This window comes from Mobula hypostoma, chromosome 23 (genome assembly GCF_963921235.1).
Source record: "Mobula hypostoma chromosome 23, sMobHyp1.1, whole genome shotgun sequence".
In the NCBI taxonomy this organism is placed as follows: domain Eukaryota; kingdom Metazoa; phylum Chordata; class Chondrichthyes; order Myliobatiformes; family Myliobatidae; genus Mobula; species Mobula hypostoma.
The window spans coordinates 55441278-55457360 of NC_086119.1; the positions used below are offsets into that span (position 1 = coordinate 55441278).

Genomic DNA, 16083 nt, shown 5'->3' on the forward strand with positions numbered 1-16083 from the left:
TCCTTCCACATTCCAAAGCCACACGGGATAGTAGGTTATTTAATCACGTGTGCAATTTGAATATTCTACCAGTTTAGGAAATAGTCTACACTTCTGTTCCTTTCACCAAAGTGCATGAGCATACATTTCCCAACTTCTCCTAATCTGTCTAAGTCCTTCTGCAGCCTCCCTGCTTCCTCAACAGTATTTCCCCTCCATCGATCTTTGTATCATCCACAAACTTGGCCACAAAGTGATCAATTCCATCATCCAAATCATTGACATATAATGTAAAAATAAGCTGGTCCCAAAACCAACCCCTGAGAAACACCAACAACAGGAATTCTGCAGATGCTGGAAATTCAAGCAACACACATCAAAGTTGCTGGTGAACGCAGCAGGCCAGGCAGCATCTCTAGGAAGAGGTGCAGTCGACGTTTCAGGCCGAGACCCTTCGTCAGGACTAACTGAAGGAAGAGCTAGTAAGAGATTTGAAAGTGGGAGGGGGAGGGGGAGATCCAAAATGATGGGAGAAGACACGGGGGGGAGGGATGGAGCCAAGAGCTGGGCAGGGGATTGGCAAAAGGAATATGAGAATGGAACTGATTAGGTCTGGAATCCAAAAAGAAGCGGAGAGCTTTGAGACCTTCCTGATGGGGGATGGAAGTATATAGGTACTGGACATCCATGGTGAAAATAAAGCGGTGGGGGCCAGGGAACTTAAAATCATCGAAAAGTTTAAGAGCGTGAGAAGTGTCACGAACAGAAGTAGGAAGGGATTGAACAAGGGGGGATAAAACCGTGTTGAGGTATGCAGAAACGAGTTCGGTGGGGCAGGAGCAAGCTGAGACATTAGGTCTGCCAGGACAGGCAGGTATGTGGATCTTGGGTAGGAGGTAGAAACAGGAAGTGCGGGGTGTGGGAACTATAAGGTTGGTAGCAGTGGATGGGAGATCCCCTGAGCGGATAAAGTCGGTGATGGTGTGGGAGACAACGGCCTGGTGCTCCTTAGTGGGGTCACGATCGAGGGGTAAATAAGAGGAGGTATCCGCGAGTTGTCGCTGTGCCTCGGCAAGGTAAAGGTCAGTACGCCAGACTACAACAGCACCCCCCTTATCAGCGGGTTTAATAATAAGGTTAGGATTAGTGCGGAGGGAGTGGAGAGCAGAGCGTTCCGAAGGAGTGAGGTTGGAATGGGGACAAGGTGCAGTGAAGTCGAGACGGTTGATGTCCCGTCGGCAATTAGCGATAAAGAGATCCAGAGCAGGCAGGAGACCAGAGTGGAGTGTCCATGAAGAGGAGGAGGGTTGAAGACGGGAGAAGGGGTCATCGGTGGGGATGGAAGAGTCCTTGCCGAAGAAGTAGGCTCGGAGACAGAGACGGCGGAAGAAGAGTTCAGCGTCTTGGCGAACACGGAGAAACACCAGTAGTCACCAGCAGCCAGCCAGAAAAGGGTCCCTTTATTTTCACTCTTTGCCTCCTGCCAATCAGACAATCCTTTATCCATGCCAATATCTTTTCTGTAAAACCATGGACTCTTATCTCGTTAAGCAGTACATGATCAAAGGCCTTCTGAAAATCCAAGTACACAACATTCACCAATTCTCCTTTGTCTGTCCTATTTGCTATTTCCTCAAAGAATTCCAACAGATCTGTCAGGCAAGATTTTCCCTTGAGGAAACCACACTGACTTTGGCCTATTTTATCATGTGCCTCCACCATCCTTAACATTCGACTCCAACATTTCCTTTCTTCTGTTTCCATCCCCCCCTTGGAATGACATCTGCAATTTTCCAGTCCTCCGGAACTATGCCGGAATCTAGTGATTTTTGAAAGATCATTACTAATGCATCCGCAATCTCTTCAGCTACCTCTTTCAGAAACCTGGGTGTACACCATCTGGTCCAGGTGACATCTACCTTCAGACCTTTCAGTTTCCCAAGCATCGTCTCCCTAGTAATAGCAATTACATTCACTTCTGCCCCCTATCACTCTTGAACTTCTGGCATACTGCCAGTGTCTTTCACAGTACAGACAGATGCAGAATACTTGTTTAGTTTTTTTTAGATTAGATTATGAGGACACGCAGTCCTCTTTTATTGTCATTTAGTAATGCATGCATTATGATACAATGTTCCTCCAATATATCACAGAAACACGACAAACCAAGACTGAAAAACTGACAAAAACCACATAATTATAACATATAGTTACAACAGTGCAAAGCAACACCGTAATTTAATAAAGAACTCAAGTAAAATTGATTTTACCCCAATTAAGAACTTCACACTTACCTTATCATTTTAATAATACTGTAATACCAACTTTAACTGAATTATGACGCAAGGGCTGCAGTTGGTGTTGCCCTTTCCACTTCCTAAACTCAATTCCTCCTGCCCCCTCCCATCAGTAGTTAGGCTTGACCTTAAAAATGTTGCCTGAATATAAATTAGGAACTCTGTGTTTATATGGATTTTACATTAATCTTATCCCAGTTAATAGATGGGTAATTGACATGCCCAACTTTAATCATTGTCAGAAAAGTGTCTATAAATATGTGGATGGTTAGAATATCTACCATGGTTGGATTGTCCCTTGCTACTTGGTTTCAATTGCTGATGCTTTCAATTATCCTTTCTGTGACAATTTCATCAATAAAAATCATTCTCACTTATCCTCCTTTTTCACACCTTCTCCACTTAGTTCAAAAACTGCAGGAACATTAAGCTTGCAATACTCCTCTTCATTAATTCAAGTTCATTAAGAGGTGGAATATTATTCTTCCATGCATCTACAAGTGCCTGGGATCATTTGTCTTGTTCACAAAACGTCATCCATATCCACTTCCGTTGTCAATTTCACTGTGGACTTTCACCCAAAGATCCTTCCATACATCATTGTGCCGACGGAGCATGTCATTTTCTGTATACTGTATCTAATTCTCTGGCATTTGAACTCCCGAAGTGCAACACCTCATAGTTGTTCGTCTGCCATTTCTTCACCCATATTTCCATCTGATATATATTCCGCTATTTTTTAACCTTCCACGCATGCACTGCACTTTCTCCGTAACTGTAATACTGTATGCTGCTTTCCATGATTTTTCCTCTTTTGTACTAACTCAGTGAATGTACCTTCATTGATGACCTGCCTAAACGGCACGGAAACTTTTTCCTGTGGCTTGGAAGATGTGATGAGAAGAAACACAAAAAAAACTTTTATTTTTGAGTCCTATGCAAACTGTTACGTGTATAAACACAAAGGTGCATGACCTTACACAACCAGGTAACACAAGATTCAATATCTACCCACTAAAACCAACCATGAACATAAACATCACGGTTACACTCATCAAAACGACACATAGGCCATATATTGCTCTCGCCTCCGCGGCCCTTTTGCGTTTATTATAGAAAATGTTCATTCAGACCATCACAGGTTTCCGCTTCTGCTAGTCCACGACCCACCCAAGCCGGAGATTCCGCTACTCCACTCTCTCCCGGCCGGTGCCCCGGACTCCTGGTTCCGGTTGATTCCGCATCCCCGGTTCCGGGTTCCGGGTTCCGGGTTCCGGTGGGCGTTTTGGCGCATGCGTACGGGCTGGCGCGGAGGGAAGATGGCGCTGAGCAAAACGTTCGGACAGAAGCCTGTGAAGTTCCAGCTGGAGGAGGCAGGCGAGTGGTACATGATCGGTTCTGAGGTGAGCCCGGCAGGTTAATGATCGGCTCTGAGGTAGCTTGGGGCGGGGACGACACTCGGACATTCATACTCCTCCCTGCACCAGACTATCCTCAGTCCTCCCTCCATCACCCCCTCCTCTCTCCCTTCCTCCTCTCACCTCAGTCTGCACCTACCTCCCTCCACCATCCCCTCCATCCTTTCCTCTTCCATCTCTTCTGTCCCTCCCTACCTATTCCACCACCCCTCACTCCCTCCCTCCACCCTTAGAACCCCCTCCCACTGCCGTCCCCGTCTCCCTCCGCCATCCCCTATGTTCCCCCCATCCCTCTTCCTCCTTCTGTTGGGTCATCTCCACCTCTCACCCCTCAATCTCTCCGTACATTCCTCTACACTACTCCTGTCTCCCACCAGTTCCCCTCACGTGTAGATTGAAGCCATTTCCTTGTGGCATTGCTTATAATAATAGGTAGTAACATTCAGATACAAAAATCCTATCAGTTGTTTCATTTGATGTGGTGGATCTGAAGATTTTTCCCATGAGACCAGATTTTGGCACTTTGGCTCTTCAGCCAATGCTTCCACTTTACCGCTTCCCTGCTACATACATTGTGGGCCACCACTTGAATTTCTATGTCTTTGTGGTTGAAGTGGATGATCAGAACTGAGCTGCAGATCAGCTCTGATCAAAATGAAGCACAAAACAAGCTTGAGGTGCTAAATTAGGGCTGCCTCTGGACAACAAACATCCATCACATCATTTGCAATTGATGTAGTTTTCTTTTTGGATGCCTTTAATGTAATTATGTGAGTACTGGCAGAGTGAATTAAGGCACAATTCCCAGCTGGAGCTGAACACCATAAATGTACCTGAGTGTGTGAGAAGTACCCTGCAGCAGGATTTGTGCTGTAACTGCCAGCACTGAGTTTTATTAAAAGATCACTCATTTTGTACTGCACTGGGTATTGCCCGGGGAGTGGGGGGGGGTTCTAATTTACCACTGGGAAAAGATGATGATTACATCACATCTCATGAGTGACATTTATTGTATGTTTTCCTGTCAAAGTAGATTGTTCCTTAACAGCCTGGTAATGTACAGGCAAACCATCAAAAGCGGATATTCAGGGTAAATGAACTAGGGACGCATTGCACTTTTTGTAAGGATCTCAGATGTGATGTGATAGGTTGCAAATTATCCTGCTCCAGAGGTGTATTTGATTGTTTGCACTAACAGAGTGGTGCAACAGGGAGTGCTGTGTTAGCAGTGGTAAAGCAAGGTCCAGTGTGTCCTCTCAGATGGACTTAAATGTGCCAATAATTATATTAAAAAGACCAGAAGGTTGCCTTCAGTGTTCTGGGGAGGTTTACCTCTCTGTGACTCTGACACATGATTGGTGATTTATTACTGTGCTGGCTGTCGAATTTTGGTGCCTGCAAATTTACTGCCAAATATTCCTCCTCATGAGACCAAATACATTTGAAGGATTCATTAGGGCATCCTGTGCTCCAGAAGAGTCTGTACAAATGAAAGAGCATCTCAAACTCAAAGGTTTCAAACGTACATTTAATGTCAGAGAAATGTATACAATATACATTCTGAAATTCTTTTTCTTTCCAACCATCCACAAAAACAGAGCATCTTTTTCTCTTTTCACACCTGTCTTTTTCTCCTCCCCCGTGAAACGATGATAGCAGTTATGAAATCACACAGCACAGAAACAAGGTGATCGGCCCAAGTGATCCATACCAACCAAGTACCATCTGAGTTAGTCCCATTTGCTAGCATCTGTCCCATATCCCTCTAAAGCTTTTCTATTATACCTGTCCAAGTTCCATTTGAATGGTGCTTACGTACATGCCTCAACTACTCCCCTTGGTAGCTCATTCCATAAAGACCACTGGACATAAAAGTTGCCTCTCAGGTTCCTATTGAATCACTCCTGTCTCACTCTAAAACTGTGACCGCTTTTTTGATGGTCTGTCTTTGTTTTAGGTTGGTAACTACTTGCGTATGTTTAGAGGCTCCTTGTATAAGCGGTATCCATCTCTTTGTCGACGACTGGCCACTGTTGAAGAAAGGAAGAAAATTGTAGCATCATCGCATGGTAGGTCTGACATATTTCCAGACAGCAGTGGTCATGTTGAAATGCTGACTTTTACAGTGAATGTCACTGGCTGGGCCAGCTTTGAATGTGTGTATATATCTGTTTGTATTTATTCTGTCTGCTCAACCTACACCCTTCATTCTTGTTCATGTGAAGTACTGAAGATTTGCAGATGGTACTTGAAATGCAGCCTGCTGATTCTTTGTGAATGTAGTGGGATGTTGTTCAGTCATGATGGAGTTCACGGAAAGATCCTAAGTCAGCTCTTAATGTCGCTGTGAATCAACATTCTCAGACAGGCATCTCTGGAGTTCACAGGAAAAAGACTGCCCCAAAGCATTAAGGTGCCTGAATAAAAATGAAGTCAGTGGGAATCAAGGAAGAACTTTACTGCTTGGTGTTAATGGAGATCAGATATCTTGCCAAAAGTACACTGCTGTCCACTGGGCAATGTTCCTGGCTGTCAGTTACATCATAACATTCATTCCCTAAGGTCTGTACCATCATTGTGGTTCTGTGCAATGCTCTGCCTTAGAAGGCAGTGGAGGCCAATTCTCTGGATTCTTTCAAGAAAGAGTTAGATAGAGCTCTTGAAGATAGCAGAGTGAAGGGATATGGGGAGAAGGCAGGAAAAGGGTACTGATTGTGGATGATCAGCCATGATCACAGTGAGTGGTGGTGCTGGCTCGAAGGGCTGAATGGCCTACTCCTGCACCTATTGTCCATTGTCGTTCAATTCGATTGTGGCTAATCTGATATTCTTCAAGTCCATGTTCGTGCCCTTGTAACCCTTGATTTCTATTAACTAGAGATTCATCAAATTATCAATTTCATGAATTCTGCTCCCTTTGACAAGGAATCTGAAAGTTACTGATCTCTGTCGTAAATGTGTGTCTCCTGATTTTGACCCATGACCTCTGGTTAACCTCACTCGTGGATATAGAGTCATACAGCACAGTAACAGCCCCTTGGACCCATTATTTTTACGCTGCCTAGTTCCATCGAGCTGCACCCAGTATAGCCCTCCATACTAATATACCTATCCAAATTTCTCTTAAATGTTAAAAATTGAACCCACATCCATCACTTCTTCTGACAACCAGTCTGTGTCATTATCCTTGAGGACTGACAGGGTCGTTTTGTCAGAAACCTCAAAGCAGGTGGTCATAGTAGAACCGACAGTTTTTGGGAAAGCCAGTTTGAGGAGGCGTTTGAGCGTAAGAAAGCCAAATACCAGGAGCTGGTAGAGCAATGCCAGAGATGGGTGGAGGGCACAATGCGAGCCTATAAAGGTGGGGTGTGGAGTTGTGCTGGCTGCTCGCAGTGCAGAACCTAATCTCTGCTTGGCATTATGAGGGCTGCAAAGAAAAGAGCCATCAGGACGGTCATTGAGGTTGCTGAGTGAGCCTCCAGATGGCTGTGGATCAAGAGGTGTGACCAATGGACCAATGCTGTTGGGGCACAAGCCTGATCAACTCTGGCTGGGTAGCCTGGGTGAGAGTGTCTGATGTTGAAAGACCTGAAACACTGAATGACCTCAGTTTACATCACTGATGATTTGACCCAGCACATCCCAGGATGTATTTTAGCATCACGCTCTCACAACCGTCATATTCCCCTTAAACATTTCATCTTTCACCCTTAACCTATGACCTGTAGTTCTAGTCTCACCCAACCTCAGTGGAAAAAGCCTGCTAGCATTAACCGTATCCATACCCTTCATAATTCTGTATATCTCTATGAAATTCTCCTGCGCTCCAGGGAATAACTCAGGTACTCAAGTTTCGGCAACATCTTTGTGTCTTTTATCTGCACTCTTTCAATCTTATTAATATCTGTCCTTTAAGTAGATGACCAGAACTGCACACAATACTGCAAGTGAGGCATCACCAACGTCTTATTTGCTGGGTCAGAGGGTCTGCTTTCATATTGTATGACTCCATGAATATTACAATCAATAAATTTATTATCTTGGTAACTAGTTAGAGCCATACGGCAAAGAAACATGTCCTTTGACGCACCATGTCCATGCTGACCATCAACTACCTCGTACGCTAAAACACTACCCATATTTTCTATATCTTAGTGATTTTAGTGCTCCTCCAGGTACATTGTAAAAATACTTATCTCCATCAGCCCTTCAGGCAGTATGTTCCAGATTCTAGCTACGCTCTGGGTGGAAAATATTCTTCCTCAGGTTCCTTTTAAACCCCTTATTCCTTGCTCTAAACTCAGATTTGCACATCTCAGGAAAACTTTCTACTAACCACCATATCTCTGTGCCTCATAATTTCATACAGCTGTTACCTTGTCCTCAATTTGCCTCTTCTGCTCCAAGAAAACAAACTAGCCTAGAGAGTCTCTGCTCATAACTGAAGGCAACATCCTGACGCATCTTCTCTGCACTCGTTCATTCTGCGCTCTGTTATCCAGTGGCAAAACCAATGTCTAAAGTTACTCCAAGATTTCCCTACTCTGGTATTCCATATCCCAGCTAATGAAGGAAAGTATCACCCTATGTACCTGTGCTGCCATTGTCACGGATCCTTGGATTGTTCCTCGATACTGCCTAGGGTCCTACCGTTCAAAATGTACTACATCACCCCATACTTCTTAAATTACATCTACCATTGTTATGCCCGTCCATTCAACTGATCAGTATTATGTTGGAGCCTATAACCAGCTTCTTCGCAATTACGAATACTATTGATTTATATAGCATCTGAAAATTTGCAAATTGTTCATCTCCAAATCTTAATGTATATTACAAACAGTAAGGGCCCCAACGCAGATTGATTCCTGTGAGATGTTGCTGATCACGTACTTCCATTTACAAAAAGTATCCTTTAACCATCACCCTCTTATTATTAAGTCAATTTTGGATCCAATTTGCCAACTGCCTTGGATCTCAGGGAGCTTTTGATCGCTCATTGAACTCTATCCTGACTTTCCAAGTATAGATTTTTTTCCAGCCTTACCATGTACATGAGAACTGTAGGCCTGCAATTATATGGTGCCCTGCTAGCCTTTTTGATTAAAAGCGTTCCTTTGAGAATCTCATGTTGTCAGCTATTGAGGCTATAGGGGAATTATCGGCCTTCATCTTTTCTACGGGTGTGGCCACTGGTTTGCTACTCTGAGTGTGTGGTATTTAATTCATCACTGGACTTATGTTCTTTGTGTCTTTTACCATATTTGGTTAAGAAAAGAAACTGAGGGTTTGATAGAAGGAAGGGAGCAGTGGGACATGGCTATTAAGTAAGTCTTTTAAGATTTGTAGAGGCTGTGGGAGAGAGCACTTTGGAAAGTAAATAGCAGATTTGAAATGGCACTGGACATCAGAATTCAAGTTTTAAATAATGAAATATACCATTTTCATAAGAATTACTGTGGCCAGGATGGCAGTTGAGACATGGTCCTGCTGCAGGATATGGGAGATCAGGTACACAGCCAGTATCCCTAGTGACTTCAGCTGTTGTAAGTGTGTTGGCTGCAGCTCCTGACTGATTACATTAAGGAGCTGGAATTGGATGTATTTAGGATCATCCAAGATGTTGCGAGCATGATAGACAGGTGTTTAGTGAGGTGGTCGTATCTCAGGTGCAAGCTGTAAATAGTTGGGTGACTACCAGGAAAGCGAGAGGGAGCAGGCAGATAGTGCAGGGTTTCCTTGTGGCCAGTCCCCTAGGCAGCAAGTATACCACTTTGAATACTGTTGGGGAGGATGGCCTGTTAGGGCATAACAGCAGCAGTTAAGTCAGTGCCACGGTGGATGACTCCAAGGCTCAGCGAGGAAGGATGGTCAAGCAGAGCAATAGTCAGGCCATAGGACATAGGAGCAGAACTAGGCCATTCAGCCCATCGAGTCTGCTCCAACGTTCCATCATGGCTGATCCTGATCCCACTCAACCCCACACACCTGCCTTCTCGCCATATCCTTTGATGCCCTGACCGATCAGGAAACTAACAACTTCTGCCTTAAGTATACCCACAGACTACGCCTCCACCTCACTCTGTGGCAAAGCATTCCACAGATTCAATATTCTCTGGCTTAAAAAAAATACCACCTTACCTCTGTTCTAAAAGGTCACCCCTCAATTTTGAGACTGTATACTCTAATTCTGGATATTCTACCACAGGAAACATCCTCTCCACATTCAGTTTATCTAGTCCTTTCAACATCTGCTGCCAAAAGCTCCTCGTATGTTAACCCCTTCCTTCCCAGAATCATCCTCATGAACCTCCTCTGGACTCTCCCCAATGACAACACACCCTTTCTGAGATATGAGGCCCAAAACTGTTGACAGTACTGCAAGTGCTGCCTGACTAGTGTCTTATAAAGGCTCAGCATTATCTCATTGCTTTTATATTCTATTCTCCTTGAAATAAATGCAAACATTGCATTTGCCTTCTTTACCTCAAACTCAACCTGTAAAAGTGTAAATTAACCTTCTAGGAGTTTTGCATGAGGACTCCTGAGTTCCTCTGTACCTCTGATGTTTGAAACTTCTCTCTATTTACATAATAATCTGCACTGTTGTTCCTTTTACCAAAATGCATTATCATACATTTCCCAACATTGTAGTCCATCTGCCACTTTTTTTGCCATTCTTCCAATTTGTCTAAGTCCTGCCACAATCACATTGCTTCCTCAGCACTACCTACCCTTCCACCTATCTTCGTATCATCCACAAACCTAGCCACAAAGCCATCAATTCCATTATTCAAATCATTGTCAAACAATGTGAAAAGTAGCAGGCCCAATTATGACCTCTGAGGAACACCATTAGTCACTAGAATTCTACAGACTCACCACTCTCTGGCTAAAGAAGTTCCTCCTCATCTCCATTCTAAAAGAGTGCCCCTCTATTCTGAGTCCGGGTCCTCTGGTCTTAGGCTCCCCCATCATGGGAACCAGTTTCTCCACATCCATCCTGTCGAGACCTTCTGACATTCGGCAGATTTCAATTACATCACCTCTCATTCTTCTGAATTCCAGTGAGCAGAGGCTCAGAAACATCACGTGCTCCACACATGACAAGCCTTTCAATCCGGAATCATTTCCCTGAACCTTCTTTGAACCCTCTCCAATCTCAGTGCATCCTTTCTAAGATAAGGAGACCAAAACTGCTCTCAATACTCCATGTGAGGCCTCACCAATGCTTTATAAAGTCTCAGCTTTACATACGAGCTTTTATAAGACCATAAAACATAGGAGCAGAATTAGGCCATTTGTCCCATTAAGTCTGCTCTGCCATTTCATCATGGCTGGTCCAATTTTCCTCTCATCCCCAATCTCTTGCCTTCTCCCCATATCCCTTCATGCCCTGACCAATCAAGAATCTATCAACCTCTGTCCTAAATATACAGTCCTGGCCTCCACAGCTGCCTGTGGCATTGAATTCCACAGGTTCAACGTCTGGCTAAGGAAATTCCTCCTCATCTCCGTTCCTAAAAGATACACCTCTATTCTGAAGCTGTGTCCTCTGGTCCAGAATTGCTCACAATACTCCAAGTGAAGCCTCATCAGTGCTTTATAAAGTCACAATGTCACATTGTTGTTTTTATATTCCAGTCCTCTCAAGGTGAATGCTAACATCACATTTGCCTTCCTCACCACTGTCTCAACCTGCAAATTAAACGTTAGGGGATCCTGAATGAGACTCCCAAGTCCTTTTTCACCTCAGACTTTTGAATTTTCTCTCCATTTAGAAAATAGTCGATGGTTTTATTTCTTCTATCAAAGTGCACAACCATACACTTCCCGACACTGTCATTTTGTTGCCCAGTCTCCTAATCTGTCTATGTCGTTCTGTAGCTTCCCTACTTCCTCAAAACTACCTGCCCCTCTACCTATCTTTGTATCATATGCAAACTTGGCCACAAAGCTATCAATTCCATTATCCTAATAATTATAATGTAAAAAGAAGCAGCCCCAGCACAGACCCCTGTGGAACACCAGTAGTCACTGGCCACCAACCAGAAAAGGCTCCCTTTATTCTCACTGTTTTCCTGCTGCTAATCAGGTAATCCTTTATCCATGCTGGTATCTTTCCTCTAATGCCATAGGCTGTTAACCTCTTAAGCAGCCTCATGTGTGGCACCTTGTCAAAGGCCTTCTGAAAATCCAAGTACATAACATCCACTTACTATCTCTTCTTTCAGTTAGTCCTGACGAAGGGTCTTGGCCCGTAACATCAACTGTACCTCTTCCTATAGATGCTGCCTGGCCTGCTGCGTTCACCAGCATTTTTTGTGCGTGTTGCTTGAATTTCCAACATCTGCAGATTTCCTCGTGTTAACATCCACTCATTGTCCTTTGTCTACCCTGTTTGTTATTTCTTCAAAGAATTCCAACAAATTTGTCAGGCTTGATTTTCCCTTAAGAAAAGCATGCTGACTACGGCCTGTTTTTATCATGTGCTTCCAAGTACCTCGAAACTATATCTTTAACAATCGACTCCAATATCTTCCAAACCACTGAAGTCAGGCTAACTGGCCTATAATTTCATTTCTTCTGCCTCTCCCCTTCTTGAAGAGTGGAGTGACATTTGCAATTTTCCATTCCTCTGGAACCATGCCAGAATTAATTGACTCTTGAAACATCATTATTAATGCCTCTATAATCTCCATAGCTGCCTCTTTCAGAACCCTGGGATGTATACCATCTGGTCCAAGTGACTTACTGTAGACTTTTCAGTTTCCCAAGAACCTTCCCCTTAGTAATGGCAACTTCACACACTTCTGCCCCTTGATACTTTCGAAGATATGCAAACTACCTAATAAGTTCATCTGCAATTTCCTTGTCCCCCATTTCTACCTCTGGTGTCATTTTCCAGAGCCTTCCAAATTGCTCCCAGAAATTCCAGCCATTGCTGCTCTGCCATCATTCCTTTCCAAGTGTTTTTTTTCCCAATCAGTTTTGGCTAGCCCCTCTCTCATGTCTTTGTAATTACTTTACTCCATTATAATACTGATACGTCTCAGTTTAGCTTCTCCTCAAATTTCAGGATGAATTCTATCATATTATGATTTCTCGTCCCCAAAGGGTTCTTTTACCTTAAGCACTCTAATTCAGGTTCATTGCACAACACGCAATCCAGAATAGCTGATCCCTTAGTGGTTCAAACACGAGCTGTTCTAAAAAGTCATCTTGTAGGTGTTCCAGAAATTCCCCCTCTTGGGATCCAGCACCAACCTAATTTTCAAAACTGCCTGCATATTGAAATCTCCCATGATTATCGTAAAATTGCCCTTTTGGCATGCATTTTCTATCTCCTGTTGTAATTTGTAGACCACATCTTTACTCTGTAACTTCCATCAGTGTCTTTTTACCCTTGCAGTTCCTTAGCTCTACCCACAACGATTTAATACCTTCCAACCCTATGTCACCTCTTTCTAATGACTTGATTTCATTTTTTACCAACAGAGCCTTGCTACCCCCTCTGTCTTCCTGCCTGTCCTTTCACTGTGTATCCTGGGACGATAAGCTCAAAGATATAATCTTCTTTCAGGCATGATTCTGTGACACCCACAACATCATACATGCCAATCTATAACTGCTGCAAGTTTATTTACCTTATCCCATAAACTCTGTACATTCAAATATAGCACCTTCAGTCGTATAACCATATAACCATATAACAATTTTAGCATGGAAACAGGCCATCTCGGCCCTTCTAGTCCGTGCCAAACTCTTACTCTCACCTAGTCCCACCGACCTGCACTCAGCCCATAACCCTCCATTCCTTTCCTGTCCATATAGCTATCCAATTTAACTTTAAACGACAACATCGAACCTCCCTCAACCATTTCTGCTGGAAGCTCGTTCCACACAGCTACCACTCTCTGAGTAAAGAAGTTCCCCCTCATGTTACCCCTAAACTTTTGCCCTTTAACTCTCAACTCATGTCCTCTTGTTTGAATCTCCCCATTCTCAATGGAAAAAGCCTATCCATGTCAACTCTGTCTATCCCCCTCATAATTTTAAATACCTCTATCAAGTCCGCCCTCAACCTTCTGCATTCCAAAGAATAAAGGCCCAACTTGTTCAACCTTTCTCTGTAACTTAGGTGACGAAACCCAGGTAACGTTCTAGTAAATCTTCTCTGTACTCTCTCTATTTTGTTGACATCTTTCCTATAATTCGGTGATCAGAACTGTACACAATACTCCAGATTTGGCCTCACCAATGCCTTGTACAATTTCAACATTACACCCCAACTCCTACACTCAATGCTCTGATTTATAAAGGCTAGCATACCAAAGACTTTCTTCACCACCCTATCCACATAAGATTCCACCTTCAGGGAACTATGCACCATTATTCCTAGATCCCTCTGTTCTACTGCATTCTTCAGTGCCCTACCATTTACCATGTATGTCCTATTTTGATTAGTCCTACCAAAATGTAGCACCTCACATTTATCAGCATTAAACTGCATCTGCCATCTTTCAGCCCACTCTTCTAACTGGCCTAAATCTCTCTACAAGCTTTGAAAACCTACTTCATTATCCACAACTCCACCTATCTTAGTATCATCTGCATACTTACTCATCAAATTTACCACCCCATCATTCAGATCATTAATGTATATGACAAATAACATTGGACCCAGGACAGATCCCTGAGGCACACCACTAGTCACCGGCCTCCAATCTGACAAACAGTTATCCACCACCACTCTCTGGCATCTCCCATCCAGCCACTGCTGAACCATTTTACTACTTCAATATTAATGCCTAACGATTGAAACTTCCTAACTAACCTTCCGTGTGGGACCTTGTCAAAGGCCTTACTGAAGTCCATATAGACAACATCCACCGCTTTACCCTCGTCAAATTTCCTAGTAACCTCTTCAAAAAATTCAATAAGATTTGTCAAACATGACCTTCCATGCACAAATCCATGTTGACTGTTCCTAATCAGACCCTGTCTATCCAGGTAATTATATATACCATCTCTAAGAATACTTTCCATCAATTTACCCACCACTGACATCAAACTCACAGGCTGATAATTGCTAGGTTTACTCTTAGAACCCTTTTTAAACAATGGAACAACATGAGCAATACGCCAATCCTCCGGCACCATCCCCGTTTCTAATGACATTTGAAATATTTCTGTCAGAGCCCCTGCTGTTTCCACACTAACTTCCCTCAAGGTCCTAGGGAATATCCTGTCAGGACCCAGAGACTTATCCACTTTTATATTCCTTAAAAGCTCCAGTACTTCCTCTTCTTTAATCATCATAGTTTCCATAACTTCCCTACTGTTTCCCTTATCTCACACAATTCAATATCCTTCTCCGTAGTGAATACCAAAGAAAAGAAATTGTTCAGAATTTCCCCCATCTCTTTTGGCTCCATGCATAGCTGTCCACTCTGATTCTCTAAGGGACCAATTTTATCCCTCACTATCCTTTTGGTATTATAACGGTAGAAACCCTTGGGATTTATTTTCACCTTACTTGCCAAAGCAAGTGTTCACCCTTTTCGATTTTGTCTGCTTTTTACATTACAACTCATATAGTTGACTGGAATCTTTATCATCAGCCTTTCCTTGCTAGCAGTCTCATTACATACTGCCTCTGTTTGTGAACCAACTACCTCATCTTCAGCACTGTCACTCCTGTTCCCACTCTCCTGCCAAATTAGTTTGAACCTTCCCAAACAGCTGTAGCAAACCTGCCTGCAAAGATATTGTTGCCCCTGGGTTCAGGTAAATCCCATCCGTTTTGTACAGGTCGTACCTTCCCCATAAGCACTCCTAATGATCCATAAATCTGATCCCCTGTCCCCTGCACAAGTTCCTCAGCACACATTCATCTGCCAAATCATCCTATTCTTACCCTCTCTGGTGCATAGCACAGGCAGCAATCCAGACACCACTACCCTGCAGGTCCTGTTTCTCAGCTTTCTACCTCGCTTCCTAAAATCTCTTTTCCAGCCGATGTCATTGGTAGAATGTGTACCAAGACTTCCACCTGCTCACTTCCTCCTTTAGAATGCTGTGGACCTGATCCAAGACATCCCTGATCTTGTCTTTTGTCTTCTTGATGTTGAGTGATAGGTTGTAGTTCCTGCATCAATTGAACAGTTTCAGCGTCTCCTTTCTACATGCAGGTTCGTTATTGTTTGTGGTAACACAATCACAGGCCAATCACAGTTATGTCGTCTGCAAATTTGATGATTGAGTTTGTAGCATGAGCAGGAACGCAGTCGTCGGGGAAGAAAGAGAGAGTCGAGAAGTGGGCTCAGTACACACCCCTGTGGGACACCGGTGTTCAGGGTTGGGGAAGCGGGTGGTTGATGTGCACT

General features: G+C 43.5%; 1 protein-coding gene across 2 annotated transcripts in view; it reads left to right on the plus strand.

Annotated features, from left to right (window-relative positions):
* The first annotated feature begins 3568 nt into the window (after window positions 1-3568).
* LOC134336934 (SWI/SNF-related matrix-associated actin-dependent regulator of chromatin subfamily B member 1) overlaps window positions 3569-16083 on the plus strand; it is a 118700-nt gene continuing 106185 nt past the window's right edge. Inside the window, exons 1-2 of one of the 2 annotated variants that reach the window (XM_063031609.1) lie at window positions 3569-3679; window positions 5652-5763. In XM_063031609.1, the coding sequence (XP_062887679.1) occupies window positions 3569-3679; window positions 5652-5763 (223 nt within the window). The remainder of the gene's footprint in view (window positions 3680-5651; window positions 5764-16083) is intronic. The other variant, XM_063031610.1, reaches the window with a different exon arrangement.